Source organism: Cervus elaphus, chromosome 32 (assembly GCF_910594005.1).
Source record: "Cervus elaphus chromosome 32, mCerEla1.1, whole genome shotgun sequence".
NCBI lineage: Eukaryota > Metazoa > Chordata > Mammalia > Artiodactyla > Cervidae > Cervus > Cervus elaphus.
This window is the reverse complement of record NC_057846.1, coordinates 30,275,211-30,291,394: the sequence shown is the minus strand read 5'-3', so window position 1 is coordinate 30,291,394 and position 16,184 is coordinate 30,275,211. Positions and strand designations below refer to the sequence as shown.

The following is a 16,184-nucleotide window of genomic DNA, read 5'->3' as shown; positions in this document are numbered from 1 at the left end:
ATGCACAACTAACTCACCTTGCTGTTCACTTGAAACTAACACAACTTTGTAAATCAACTATACTTCAATTGAAAAAAAAAAAACTGAGGAACTTAAAGTCCTATTATTTCTAGTGCTGTCAGACTGTAAATATTTATAGCAATTATTTATTTAGAATAGCAGGTCTACAATTTATAAAAACATCTGTAGAAGAAACTTTTACAAAAACTAGGTGGCTAGAACAAAAAGCAGTGACTTGAGATGTGAATTCTGGCTCACTTTTGAGTCCTCAGACCTTGAACACCTCATTTAAATTCTCTTAGTCTTGAGGTAAAGTATCTGCAAAATGGGAATAAAGTTATCTGCTCTGCTCACCTCATAAGGTTGTTGCTTTGACATTTAGATATCTTTACATGGAATTCGCTGAATATATTAATTAAGGGGAATAATAAATATTACATTGATAAATATCTAAAAATATGGAGAAAAAAACAGTGATTTCTGAACAAGCTAGTAACAGAAGGATCGATTTTCAGACTTCATGTTAACTGACCCATCAGAAACAGTTCTGCATTCTATCACCCTCTTTCCTTTCAGGATACCATACTCTTGGTTTTCTTCCTACGTCACCAGTCTCCCCTTCTTAGTCTGTGGTTGAGTCTTACACTTCTTCAATATTGGGGTAAAGAGTTATAGTGAATGTAGACAGAATATCCAATATTCTATCCACACTCACTGATCCTCTTGACTGATCTCATGTATTTAAATTAGATAATAATAGCTATGGATATTAATATTGATATTAAAATGTCTCTAATTTGAGTCTCTAGGTTATGCCTCAACATGAAATACGCACTCAGATATCTTGCTAACTTGAATTGCCTGCTCTTCTAGTAGGCAAAACTAATAGCTCTAAAATTGTGCTCAAAATCTTCAGCCACTCCCTGCTGTGCCCCAAATTGGCTAATAGTGACTACTCAGAGCAAAAAACCTTGACATTATACTAGGATCTCTCTTATTCTCACATCCCATTTGCAATGCATTAGCAAATCCTTAAGTGGTTACTTCTAAATATACTGTTTTTACTCATTATCCTCATCACATAGTAAGGATTAAATAAGTGAAAATATGCAAAGCATTTAGTATAGTATTTGGCTTTCATTAAAAATAATAAGTAATTCTATTCTTTGTGTTAGATTCTGTGGTAAAGGCTATACCTCTTTTATCTCTCCTAACAATAACCACAATACTCTATCTAGTCTCTAAAAATATTAGGGGCTACTATGAACTTTATTTTGCAGATGACAAAAGAAAGACACAAAGAGGTTAAACAAGGTAACTAGTCTCAACTACTAAGTAAGAGACAGGATTTGAAACCAGGAGCTGGACTTCAGAAATCTACTCTATGCTGAATGTTAGCTTGTATTAAAATCCATTATCTGTCTGAACAGCCACAAAAATGATTTGAAATACAATATAAATGAAAAAAAAATCAAGAAAATGGCCAACTGACATTCACAACACCAAAAGGCACAGCTTTTCTCCACAAGCACAAAGGCAAAGGGAAGAGGTAATGGAAAACTCATTCCCATATGCAATATGAACCATAAAGTGATTGATAAGAAACTTGCAATGCTTATATGAAAAAGAATGTTAAAGAATGTTTTTGAGCAACACAAAGTAAGTTCTCGAAAAAAAAAAAAAATTCAGGAGAGAAGCCATATTCTTAGACAGAAAAATCTTAGAACTATAAAGATGTCAATGTTACCAAATTAAATGTAGCCATAATTAAGTTTCCAACTGGAATTTTTATGAAACTTGACAGCTGATTAATAAATTCATTTGGAAGAGAAAATGCATAATAGTCAAAAGGTTTTGAAAAAGAGCAATAACACAGAACTTGCTGTAACAGTTCCTTAAAGTTACAGTTTAGTTTTAGTAGAAATATATCGATAGAACAGGTAGAGGGACCAGAAGTAAATCTATGCACATTTAGTAATGTAGTATATCAGGAAAGTTGTATTTAATCAGTGATGGGAAAAATGGAGTATTCAAATTATGGTGCTGGGGGCTATCAGTCATGAAGGAAATGAACATAGGAAGGAAGGAAGGATGGGAGAGAGAAAGAAACAGAGAGACAAAGGAAGAGGAAAAAAAAAGGAAGGAAAGAGGGATGGAGGAAGGATCCTACCTAATAGGATACATCAAAATAGAAAATCTCAAAAACTCTCTCACTACCAAACAAATAAAATGATAACTATTTCTTTTAAAAATAAAATTTTACTGGAATAGCCAATAATTTATTGATACAAATGTATGTTATAAACATGAAAAAGTGAAAGCCAAGGAAAGAAAGATTACTTCATAGCAGCGTATAGTATGCCTCCCTTACCTATTTTCACCCATATCCCAGAAGAAATGGAGGAATGTTGATATATTCTGAAAATATAAAGAAAAGTTTAACCCAAATCAACTAATTTGGAAAGAGGAAAGAAGGTGGTAGACAGTACTGCAAAAAAAAAAAAAAAAAAAAATTAAGAGACTGTATATGCCATTGGAAGACATCTACAGAGGCAGGAAGGGCCACGAAGTCCCATGGAACTAGAATAGTCCAAGTCTGGTTGATACAGGCATTTACTCACAGTTTGGTTGCCCCTTCCCATCATCAGTCTCCAGGGAAACAAACAAAGCTGCTAGACAGTAATTTACCTCGAATGTGGTAGAGGCTCATTAGGGATAATGCAAACTAGGTAAGGAAAGTGCCGTAAGTTTTAGTATTTAAGACTTTTGATTTTAATAAAACCAGAGCTCAAAGACAATAACTTATAAAGATTTAAAAGACTATGGACCTAAGGCAAATTCTGACAAGACAACATCCTTATAAATAAAATACATGAATTAGATAGAGCAAAGGCAAAATTAATATGGGGATAAATAAACTAATGGGATAGAAGAAAGACTCTAGATAATAACTTACTTCTATCAGAGAAAACATACAAAGTTTAAAATAATTAGAGAAATCATGATAGCTGCAGAGGATAAAAAAGATCATAAGAATTATTGTTTTCTCTGAAGACCTCAGCAAATGGGACTGAATGATATTGAGTGATACAATATAGAAAAGGTCCCTGAAATGAAAGAAGTGAAATGGCAGAAATGTATCAGGCATCCAGGCAGAACATGCCTGGCATCAACAGGAGAAAAATGCCAGGCTTTCCTGAGACTTTTAATGGCAATATCCGATGCTAGAATTTTATAGAGCAATGAGATAATAGGAAAAGAAGAGATGAACCATTAATAATATTCCAGAAAATAATAAAGACAACAGAAACATTTCATGTGAAATATTTCAAGGAACAGCAAACAAACAAACAAAACTAATTAACAATGAAATACAAGTAAGGAAGAATGATTTGAATAGTAAAATCAGTCCTGGATAAGCCATAATAAAAGAAGGACTGGTCATGAGACTGACAGCCATCTGTACGTAAAATTAAGACCAAAGTGCCAAGGCAATTAAACTAGCAGAACAGAATGTAAATATTATGAACCCTGACAAATTTAAGTATATAATTATTAAAAAAAATCCTGAAAATGAATAGGGTTGAAGACAAATTGGAGGAAAGCTAATCACCTCAAATTGCACGGCAGGGAGTTAATGAACACTGTCTGAAATTAAAACATGGGGCTAATGCATCCAGTTTCCTAATGGTATTCATCATCTTTTATTCTTAACCATAAAGATAAGTTTAGAAAAAACCGTTCTCATGGTGAAAAAATATTTAAGGTCAGCAATTCTTTCCAATTTAATTATGTATAATATACTATTTATAAATAGCAGGTACATGTCTCTCTCTATATATTTATCTTTTCATTTGTGCAAATCTATACGTAACTGTTGTGATATTCACCAAATGTTAACTGTTTTTTTTTTTTTTTTCTAAGTGTAAAGATTTTGGGACAATTTGTGTGTATTTCCAAAATCACTGCAGATGGTGACTGCAGCAATGAAATTAAAAGATACTTACTCCTTGGAAGGAAAGTTATGACCAACCTAGACAGCGTATTAAAAAGCAGAAACATTACTTTGCCAACAAAGGTCCATCTAGGCTATGGTTTTTCCAGTGGTCATGTATGGATGTGAGAATTGGACTATAAAGTAAGCTGAGCACTGAAGAATTGATGCTTTTGAACTATGGTGTTGGAGAAGACTCTTGAGAGTCCCTTGGACTGCAAGGAGATCCAACCAGTCCATCCTAAAGGAGATCAGTCCTAAATATTCATTGGAAGGACTGATGCTGAAGCTCAAACTCCACTTCTTTGACCACCTCATGGGAAGAGTTGACTCACTTGAAAAGACTCTGATGCTGGGAGGGTTTGGGGGCAGGAGAAGCAGACGACAGAGGATGAGATGGATGGATGGCATCACCGACTCGATGGACATGGGTTTGGGTGGGCTCCGGGAGTTAGTGATGAACAGGGAGGCCTTGCATGCTGCGGTTCATGGGGTTGCAAAGAGTTGGACATGACTGAGCGACTGAACTGAACTGATTTAACTTGAATAAAGACACTGGAGTAAAACAATAAACCCCATCTGCATTAAACATCTGAATGTGAAATAAAGTGATAAGAATGCTAATAACAAAAAGATTATAGAGGCTTACAGGTATCTGTTTGTATGGATTGGTTTTGCAAAGGAGAAAGGAACCTGAATAGAGGAGATTCTCCAGGGCAGCTGAGGGCACAGGGTCAGGAGATTATCAGGCTGTGTAAGCAGGAGAGAGGTTTGGTGAACTTGCCTGGCCCCACGGCTTTGTGTCCGAACCCTCTAAAGAACTGAACACAGGAGGTGAAAAACTGATTGCATCCAAGAACCCAGTCAACATTGGAGCTTCGAAGCCAAATGAAATGACTGGAAGCAAAGGGAAGGTGGAACCCTGCTCACAGATCTGCTAATGCAGGAATCCTGAAAAATGCAAACGCGTCTGCTTTGCTGTGGAGTTACTGGGATTGGAATTAACTGGTGGTTTTCCCCGACACAATTATCAGCCTGTCATGCACGATGCTGGGGTTGTGGGGCAGTGGTGAGGTAACAGCTTAACTGAGGATCCTTAAACAGGAAAAAAACCAAAAACTAAGAGAGGTGTTCAGCTAAAATCAAATGAAGTTCTTGTTGCTGTTGTTCAGTCAGTAAGTCGGGTCTAACACCATGAATTGCAGCACGCCAGGCGTCTCTGTCCATCACTGTCTCCCTGAGTTTGCTCAAACAGTGAAGTTGGACAATATTTAAAATTGCCCTAGAGAACTCATGATGCAATTTTTTTTCCAATAGGAATTGGCGAAATGTAGATAGTTTAGCCATCTCAGTACCCTGAATTTTTGAAATCTTGAGAAACATTTAAAGTACATTAAAAAGCTTGTGATACAAGTCTTAAATTCCTGATAATTTAAATATTTAACTTAATGTTAGACTGCATTCATTAAAGTCCCATTCAGAATATTATATATAAAGTCAATTCCATATCTTTGAATATTTTGTACCCAAAGAAAACAATACACTTAACCTCACAAATGTTCAATGAGTACATACTCTATGAAAATAATGTCAATTTTGAAGATGCATTGAATTTTAAGATATTTTAAGCACACAACATGCTTTTCTGTGTGTGCTAATATGATCAATCACTTTAAAAGGTTGTTTTCTTAAAAGCATGAAGAAGAGAGTAAACTTCATGGGTAATAACAGAACTTCAAATGTCACAGGGCCCGTGAGCTTGAGGGTAGAACCAGCCCATGATTTATTAAAGTAGGAGGTTAGGTGCTTATGTCTATGGGCAACTGCACTTTCTGAACAATAGAAATGTACTGTCTTTCTACAGGATTAAATAACTACATAACTAGAAAATAAATTTCAGAGTGGGATACTGGCTAAATACAAAGACGGCAATCCACTGGCATTAGTGCAGGAAAGCACACACACACATAAATACACACAAATCAAAATTGCAGGAACAAAATTTGCACAAATCAAAATTGTAGTAAACTTCTATTTTTCTCACTTAGTTGAATTTTCATAATTACATTTTGAATTTATTAGATTTTCTTATCTTACCTACAGGAATTTTGACACTTTATCATAAAAACATTTGAATACATGAAAATGTGTAGAAAGATTGAAATGTACAGTGGAATTTAAAAAATGATGTAAAATCTCATCTCTACAAGTATTACTGAGTATTTTATGTTCTTTTGTAACCTAAGAATTAGGCATTTTGATCAATTTCTACCAAACTCATATTATTAATGAGAAAATGAAGGCTCAGAAACATTGTGGCTGACTTTTTAAAACAGCGAATAAACTTTACGGCAGAGAAAAAACAACTGCATGTGTTCACGGTAAGAGAGTCTTAATGTGGAGCCTGCTTATAAAAGATACATTTTTCTCCTTAGTTTAAATATTTATTTTTGTGGCATATGGGTAGAGCCATTTTCAAGGAGTAAATGAGTCTCTCTTTTGTTCTCAAACCAGACCTCCAGTCTGACTGCTAATGGAACATGCTCGCTCCTGCCTGGGCGGTACCGCACTTCACAGGTACTGAGAGGCAAAGGATAATGAGCGGAGGAGCGCCAGGGCTGGGGATGGGAAAGGGAGCATACAGATTTCAATCAATATGGTGGGTTTTAGAAATGCTTGTGAACTTTCCCAGGGATAAAGGTTAGAAAGCCCATCTGTCGCTACCTCACATTTAAATGCTATAAGAGTAAATTCCTTCTTATTTGGTCCACAGATGGAGTGAACATACATTGCAGGTTCTTCGGAAAATCCTTGTTTACACCTGTTGCTATACTCTCAAAAATGTTCCTACTGGGAAGGTAAACTTTATGACCCTCCTACCGACAGGGACCTTGACAATCCTTATCTAAACTATACTCTAAGGAAAATACTCCAAATCGATCTAAAATGGCTTTGAAAATAAATCTTTTTTTTTTTTTTTTTTTTGTGGGGGGGTCATCCCTGTATTTATCAATAGGATATATTTTCAAAGAAGTTCCTGCCTATGGTGACTCTCACCTTTGTCCTATGTTAAGTACTATTTTTCATTTTCATGTATGAGTTTGCATTTCTTCAAATATGAAATTATTTAATAGTGCCAAACACAGGAAGGAATCATAAAATAACTGAGTGGTGATGACTTCCAATCAAAGGGAAGATGCTAATATGTGTTACCATGCTATTTTTTCAGTTTTCATAAAAATAAAAAAGAACACCAAACTTTTAAATTTAAGTGGTTTTGCTTGTTTATTCATGTAAGGTCAGGTGTGCATATGGATCTATATTGTTATTTATTCTCTGACCAAAATCTAGAAAATAATTTTAATAAAAAATTTCCAGTACCCAGAGTAGCAGTCACTAAATACATCATTAGAAAGTATTGCAGGTTCACACATAACAAAATAAAGGTTAAACATAATATAATTATCCTAATTAGAATTTTTATAGAAAATAATCCTTTGTTCTGTGTTCACTTTGATATTTAAGGGAAAAAATAGCCTTGAAGCAAATTATAAAATTTTGGCTTATTGTGCAACTCATTTGCTAATATATTACATTGATAATATTAAAACATTACTCTAGTCTAAAATAGACTTTGATATTTATGAAATAAGGTTAATAATCTTTCCATACTTTATATAACAATCTAATTATTCTATTTTATTACATTTCTTTCCACACATGCACAGTTGTCTCAGGGGAGTGCCTATTACATTTGAAACAGTCTAGTGAGATTTTGAGGTACAAAAGATACTACCTTCTGAGAAATAACACACTTAAGCCAAAATAAGCAATGTTAAGTAAGCTATAATGTTTTGATTTGTAGCATGCTGCCAGGTGGTAAAATACACATAGCACACACACACACATACACATTGAAAGAGTAAATATTTTTACTGGTTTTAAATAATGTAGATCCAGAAATAAATTTAATTTCTGTACTAAGACTTTTTGTCACCTCTTTTAAAAAATGCATGTCCATTAAAGCTGAAAAGATGCATTAATATATTGAATTAGAATCATTTATTAAAGCCAAGGTTCTTGCAAAAATTACTCAAAATATGTTAAATGCCCCTTTTGGAATGAATATAACTGGATTTTTAATGTCAGAGGGCATATTTTATAGACTAACAAAAGCAACACTGCAGTTTAATTAAAAAAGGCTCTCTAATTTATCAGTTTGAAACTAACCTTCTCCACGGGTTTTTCAATTGTTTCATTGTTTTGATTTCTTCAAATAAGTCTTAGCATAGAGTAACTAAATGCATACTGAAGAGATAAGGGGTTTTGTCTTCCTATTTCAAGCTAAAACATAACCTCTAAATTATCTTTTACAGTAAGCCAAAGCCAGTATCACATACCTTTCGAGAATGAATTTCTTTCACATACAATGGAAGTAGAAACTCAGATATACCTTCAAGTCGGATTCCCTTCTTGGTGACTCTCAGATTTCCCATACCATCCTACAAGCAATGAAATATAGTTCACTTTTAGGTTAACTGGAGAATGAATAACTGGCCATAATTTTCTTAGGCCTAAAGTGAGAAAACAGTAAGCTCAAATCCGTGATGATTTAAGGAAAATGAGAGGCTGAATCTACTTAATGAATGATTGCAGCAGTTGGCATGCATACAGTGGGCTCTGTTTAAAATGAACAGGAAAAGAGTATAGAGGACCTGGTCGCTTCTTTCCAGTCTAACAGAGACTAGGACTCATCTGTGAATAAACCCTATACTTTCTTCATGCACCAACACTTTTAATTATTTATTAGGCATAATTATACTTGCTTCCTGATTATTAAAAACAACTTTGTTTGTGGAGAGATCTAATGATATTTTACATGACAGTTATACACATATTTATACTATAAATACTCACATTTGAACAAGCAATTAATGATCGACTAGTGTAAGTAAGCATGGTGTCCCAGTACTTTAATCATGGGTAACGCTTATGTCCTTTTCTTTAGAAAATAATACTCCATGAGTATGATAAAACAGGGCACCAATAATATTTATGAAACAAAAAATAAAAATAGTAAGAACAGAGTACTGATAGGAATCAAAGAAAGGAGATTTCACATCTGGTTGGAGAGTACACCATTTCTCGTGGAAGAGACTGACTGTGATAAAGACCTTAAGAACATGGAGTTTCAACAAGAGATGTCCCTAGAGGGAGGAACAAACTGACCATTCTGGTCACAACAGGAAATAGCATTCCATCCAACCTGGCTAATGGAATATCATGAGTGAAAACAATTAGGAATACGTTTTGAGGTCAGAGAAAGGAAAGCCATGAATGCAAAGCTCAGGAATCTGTATGTATTGATACAACAGCCTCCAAGAGAAGGAACATAAAAAGTTCTTGAATAGCTCAATGTTTTAAAATGATTAGAGTTATACTTTAAGGAAAATCTGGTAGAAGTACTATGTGGAGCTATCTAGAGTGTCAGTGATAATGCACAACTCTGTAGTAAGTGAGAGGAGTGTGGTCAAAGAGCAACTTTCAAGACCTGGTGACTAATTTTTTCTTGAGATACTGAAAAGGGGGCCGTTTACAATTGACCCAAGGATTTACAACTATGACTATGTAAGGACAAGTAGTGAGTTTTACAATTGAAATAGGGAAATCTGTAAGCTCAATGGCAAAAATAAGTTCAGCTTTGAACTTTCTAACTATACTTCAAGAAGTATTACACAATTCAGAATTTTATTCATCAATCAACACATCTGTAGAAAGCAGGCTGGGGAGAGACAGTTGCTTTGGTCTTGCTTGACATTATCATGATGGAAGAGCAAGTTCTATATGGGGGGAAAAAAGTATATAAAAACAAAGGAGAAGCTCTTAGAAAATGAGTAGGTCTGTAGGTTGGAAAGACACATTCTTTACATTCTGGAAGGCTGGGATTAGTAGAAGAGGAAAGGCAAGAGATTCAGATAGTCCTTGCCTCTAACCTCTGCTCTGACCTCAAAAGAAAGTCAATGAAATAGTAGAACAATGGATAGAATTTTGAATAAGAACTGAGGGCCTTTTTTCTTTAACTCAGACAAAGAAAATCACTAAGAAGAGAAATGGAAATATTTTGAGGTGGAGAGATTTCAGTCTTCTCACAGAAGGAGAAAATAATTGATTCTGGTTGAACTGAACTTTTGGATCAAACAGAGGAATTCACTTCTTGAGCTTGAACTTTTTATCAGCTTGAACTTCAAGCTGCCACTGAAAATGCCTAATAGGGAAATGAACTAATTTTTTTTTAACATGAAAATTTCAAGCATCACTGAAGACAAATTCTGATGAGAAAACAGGCATACTTTTTTTACTCTGAGACAGAACTAATTTATATCAGTTTTATAACATCCTCTTTCCCTTCTGCAATTGAAGTGTCTGATATAGATATTAGTTACAGGGTCATTCATTCACTGACTCTTAAGAGTTTTGCAACAGTGTGCAACAGAAATAGTCAGAATTAACAGTGATAGAGTTTCAAAATTGAGGATTTATTAGACAGGAATGGCAAAAAGTCATAGGAATGTGGTGTTCTAAAGTAACAAAAGAATAATGTCCCTCAAATGGCATTATTTTTTCTTATTAAGTAGAGACATGTAAAGCCAGAAAAATAAGATTGGGCTACAAAAATAGCACATAAAAAAGAATATCAATGGGTGACAAATTAATGATCAAGTTCAATAGGGGTTAAGAAATACAAGAAATGCTGACAGGTTTGTCATCAGAAATTGGAAACTCAGATTTTCAGATCTTGAAGGCGAGAACATTTCCAGACATGATAAGGTCTAGAGGACATAGGAGCTGCAGAAGTAGACTAGAGACAGAACTCTTTCAGTACTAAAATAGTAGTACATACAGTGACATGCGGCCTTCAAATACAGTTTTGTTTCAGAGGGTTTTCTTGAGTTAATCTCACACAGTGGCTGTCCAGGTATGTTCTCAAACGCCTACCTGAAAGAAGCATTCTGAAGTGCTCCCATGAAGTTGCTTTGCAAATGTTTAAGGCAACTGCTAGACTATCTCAATATGCCAGCAAATTTAGAAAACTCAGCAGTGGCCACAGGACTGGAAAAGGTCAGTTTTCATTCCAATCCCTAAGAAAGGCAATGCCAAACAACGCTCAAACTACCGTACAATTGTACTACACACAAGCAAAATAATGCTCAAAATTCTTCAAGCCAGGCTTCAATAGTACATGAACCATGAACTTCCAGATGTTCAAGCTGGATTTAGAAAAGGCAGAGGAACCAGAGATCAAATTGCCAACATCCGTTGGATTATCAAAAAACGAAGAGAGTTTCAGAAAAACATCTATTTCTGCTTTATTGACTATGCCAAAGCCTTTGACTGTGTGGACCACAACAAAGTCTGGAAAATTCTTAAAGAGATGGGAATCTCAGACCACCTTACCTGCCTCTTGAGAAATTTGTATGCAGGTCAGGAAGCAACAGTTAGAACTGGACTTGGAACAACAGACTGGTTCCAAATCAGGAAAGGAGTACATCAAGGCTGTATATTGTCACCCTGCTTATTTAGCATATATGCAGATTACATCATGAGAAATGCTGGGCTGGATGAAGCACAAGCTGGAATCAAGATTGCTGGGAGAAATATCAATAACCTCAGATATGCAGGTGACACCACCCTTATGGCAGAAAGCGAAGAAGAACTAAAGAGCTTCTTGATGAAAGTGAAAGAGGAGAGTGAAAAAGTTGGCTTAAAGCTCAACATTCAGAAAACTAAGATCATGACATCTGGTCCCATCACTCCATGGCAGATAGATGGGGAAACAGTGGAAACAGTGACAGACTTTATTTTCGGGGGCTCCAAAATCACTGCAGATGGTGACTGCAGCCATGAGATTAAAAGATGCTTGCTCCTTGGAAGAAAAGTTATGAACAACCTAGATAGCATAATAAAAAGCAGAGACATTACTTTGCTAACAAAGGTCCATCTAGTCAAAGTTATTATTTTTCCAGTGGTCATATATGGATGTGAGAGTTGGACTATAAAGAAACTGAGCACTGAAGAATTGATGCTTTTGGACTGTGGTGTTGGAGAAGACTCTTGAGAGTCCCTTGGACAGCAAGGAGATCCAACCAGTCCATCCTAAAGGAGATCAGTCCTGGATGTTCATTGGAAGGACTTATGCTGAAGCTGAAACTCCAATACTTTGGCCACCTGATGCGAAGAACTGACTCATTGGAAAAGACCCTGATGCTGGGAAAGATTGAGGGCAGGAGGAGATGGGGACAACAGAGGATAAGATGGCTGAATGGCATCACCAACTCAATGGACATGAGTTTGAGTTAGCTCTGGGAGTTGGTGATGGACAGGGGGGCCTGGTGTGCTACAGTTCATGGGGTTGCAGATTTGGACACAACTGAGTGACTGAACTGAACTGAGACTATCTCAGAGCAATAGAAACAAATTCTATCATGAATATAATTCACAGTTCAATATTATTCTTAAAAAATGTTTTCATAAGATGTCTAAAATAAAAGAACTAGATATCCAAATTAAAGGTGATATTATATATATTATATGCATACTTAATTTGGGGAAGTTTTGAATCTTAAGCTCAGTGTTATCTTTCTATATAACACAGAATTTGGGGGAATATAGATATATTTCATTTAAATTAGATGAAATGGAACTTCCCTGTGTCAATGTAGAACTGTTACCATAGTTTAGTGTTGTGAATCTAACCTTGCTCCACTATGTTCATCAGTCTTTTTCTTGTAAGTTTCTCTATATTATTTACATGTAGTTATAAAATACATGAAACTGTATAATATATAGTTACTGTATAATTAACCTGATATTCACATTCACATACCAAGTCCACCAATAAATTATGAGATGATGAAATAATCTGGTTTCTCTTATGTAGGAGAATTGGAAAAGTGTATTTATTCCTACTGTCAGTATAGCTTCTTGATTCACTGTATTCCTGGTCCCTTACAAATCTAAAGGGAGAAAATAATTTCTGGATTTCCTGTCAAGACTGACATTGCCAAAACACCAGAAAATAACAGAATCTAGCACACCTATAGTACAGACCCTAACCTTGGCTCTGCTATCTTCATCCTGTGTAAGCTTAAACAATTTAACTCACTATTTTGCATGTTAATTTTGTTATATGTAAAAGGAATAATATTTAGCTATGAGTTTATAGTAAGGATGCCATGAGGATGTAAACTGATTAAAATCATGTTTATCTTATGAGTTCTTCTATACACATGTAGAAGCACTCAAAAGTTTTAACCATTATTACATCTTATTTGAAATTTTATCTCATATTATTGTAAAAATTCATATTGTTTACTTTCAAGGGATTATCTTTGAACTTCAGCAGACATTAAATACATTAAACTTTATCATCATTATAGTTATAATCTATAGTAGGATAGCTTGGATTTGAAATGTGATTACTATTTACTAACTGTTGACTTTGGCATATTCTTTATCTAAACCTAAATCATTTTCTATAAGAATCAGAAAACAATAGTTTTCCTTATGTGGATGTTGTAGCAATTTAACAAGATAATATGTAAATGCCTTGTTCCTGGATCTAGCATATTCTTGATAGTTATTCCCTGTAGTTTATTTAAATTAATACTATGATGATAATAAATATAATTAATCTCTATTCAACCTATGTTTTTTAATCTACCTCTCCCATTTTTCATTTTTTCCTTTCTATTCCCAAGGGCAATCATCTCCAACCTGGTAATTGCCTTCATACTTATACTGTTTGGAGTGTAAACTTAACATTGTTTACACTGTTATTTTATTGAATTACTCTTTACATCATCTAAACCGTTGGATTATATAGGTTGATGCCATTCCTTTTAAATATTTAATGTGCTTTCTAAATAATCCATTATAAATATTATCACTTTTGTGTTACGGAATAATATCAAAAAAGCATCTCTCCTACTGTATCTTTTTAAAATTTTTTTTAATTGGTGGAAAATTGCTTTATAATTTTTTATTGGTTTCTGCTGTGTAACAATTCAGTTCAGTCATAATTACATATATAAATTCCTTCCCTTGCTCTTCTCCTTCTCCTTAGCCCATCCCACCCCTGTAGGTCATCACAGGGCACCAGGCTGACTTCCTGTGTTATTTAGCAACTTTCCACTAACTGTCTGTCTCACACATGATAGTGAATGTATGTCAATGCTACTTTCTCAGTTCATCCCACCCCCACCTTTCCCTAATGTGTCCACAACTCAGTTCTCTGCTAGGTTCATCAGGACCATTTTTCTAGATTCCATATTGATGCATTTATATATGATACTTGTTTTTCCCTTTCTGACTTCACTCTCTTTAAGAGGCTCTAGATTCATCCACCTCACTACAACTGACTCAAATTTGTTCTTCTTTACAGCTGAGTAATACTTCATTGTATAATTATACCACAACATCTTTATACATTTATCTGTCAATGACATCTCAGTTGTTTCCACGTCCTGACTATTATAAATATTGCTCTAATGAACGCTGGTACATGTGTCTTTTCAAGGTGTGGTTTTCTCAAAGTATATGCCCAGTAGCGGGATTGTTGGGTCATGTGGTAGATTTATTCCTAGTTTTGTTTTTTTTTTTTAAGGACTCTTCATATTGTTTTCCACAGTGGATGTATTAGTTATCAGTTTTCAGTTTTCAATGGTGCAGGAAGGTTCCCTTTTCTCCACACTTTCTCCAGCATTTATCGTTTGTAGACTTTTTGATGATGGCCATTCAGACTGGAATAAGGTGGTACCTCGTTTCTCTTGCTACATCTTAAGCTTCTTCTTTGGAGTGATTTTCAACACCCTTGGTGTGTCTCATGTAATTCTTTGTTTTTCGGATTATTCTTTTCTCATCATCATCCACTCTTTATCTACTAAACTATAAAGCTAATGTTTTTCAAAAAGTTCTGTCTCGTCATTTTAATTTCTTTTTTTAAAACTGGGTTACAAATAACATAAAATATTATACTGATATTAGCTTCATGTGTGGAACATAATGTTTCAATATTTCTATACATTTTAAAGTGATCACCACGATAAGACCAGTTGCCATCCAGTCACCATGCAAAGCTGTTATAATATTATTGGCTCTCTTCCTTATGTCACAGCTCAGTGACTTATTTTATATCTGAAAGTCTACAGTTGCAGCATTATTTATGCTATTCAAGATATGTAGACACCTAAGTGCTCACTGTGAGATGAATGGATAAGGAAACTCTCTCTCTCTTGCTCTCCCTCTCTCTCACACATACACTGAAATATTACTCAGCCTTTTAAATTTCCTGATTCAAATATTTTGTTTGAATTGATCTTCATCCTCATCTCTTCTTAATACTCTTACCCATCATTCAAGGCTCATACGATTTGCATTTAGAGACTGCAAAGCTATCTTTATTATAATTTTCACACACTTGATGTTTTGATTTAGAGACTTCAAAGCCATCTTTATTACAATTTTCACACACTTGATTTTTTATTCAGAAGTATTTTTTTGGAGTTTATTATAAGAGACTGTCTTTAAAATAAATCATAGATATTAAGGGTAACAAAGAGAATATTGATAGCCGTTATGTTGAATATAAAATCCACAACCATAACTTTGCAATCATCTGACAATAATTCACTCTGTCCTATCTCACATAGTTTTTAAGACCCTTGTCTGTCTGGTATTAGAAGGTGTCCTTAGATGGTGGCCATTCTCAGAATTGGAATTACTCCTAACAGGCAAATGTAATTGTCAATAAATGAGTGTGTTTACATGGAACGGAGAAAAGTTTTAAAAAATGATATGATCATTAAATAATCAGAAAATATGGTATATGATTAATTATTTACATTAAAAATCTTTTCAAAGAAAGGTGAAAGAATCCAGGAGGCAATTACATATAGATTTTAGACATTTTTTTGGGTAAGTTAAAAAATAAATGTCTTGCAAATTACTAGCATCATACATTTCAAAAATTTGAATAGGAAGGAAGATAAATACATATTTTATATGGATTTGAGTATCTAATGATATTCCCTCTGTATTTCAACTTGCATGAGGAAATAACCTTTAAGGCAATTTAGACACAAATTAGAGCTCAATATGGTGAGTATCTGTGAGACTGTGCAAATTAAATATC

General features: G+C 34.5%; 1 protein-coding gene across 1 annotated transcript in view; it reads right to left on the bottom strand.

Annotated features, from left to right (window-relative positions):
• SGCZ (sarcoglycan zeta) overlaps positions 1 to 16,184 on the bottom strand; it is a 1,061,503-nt gene that overhangs the window by 167,423 nt on the left and 877,896 nt on the right. Inside the window, exon 3 of the mRNA XM_043893729.1 lies at positions 8,395 to 8,496. Within this exon, the coding sequence (XP_043749664.1) occupies positions 8,395 to 8,496 (102 nt within the window). The remainder of the gene's footprint in view (positions 1 to 8,394; positions 8,497 to 16,184) is intronic.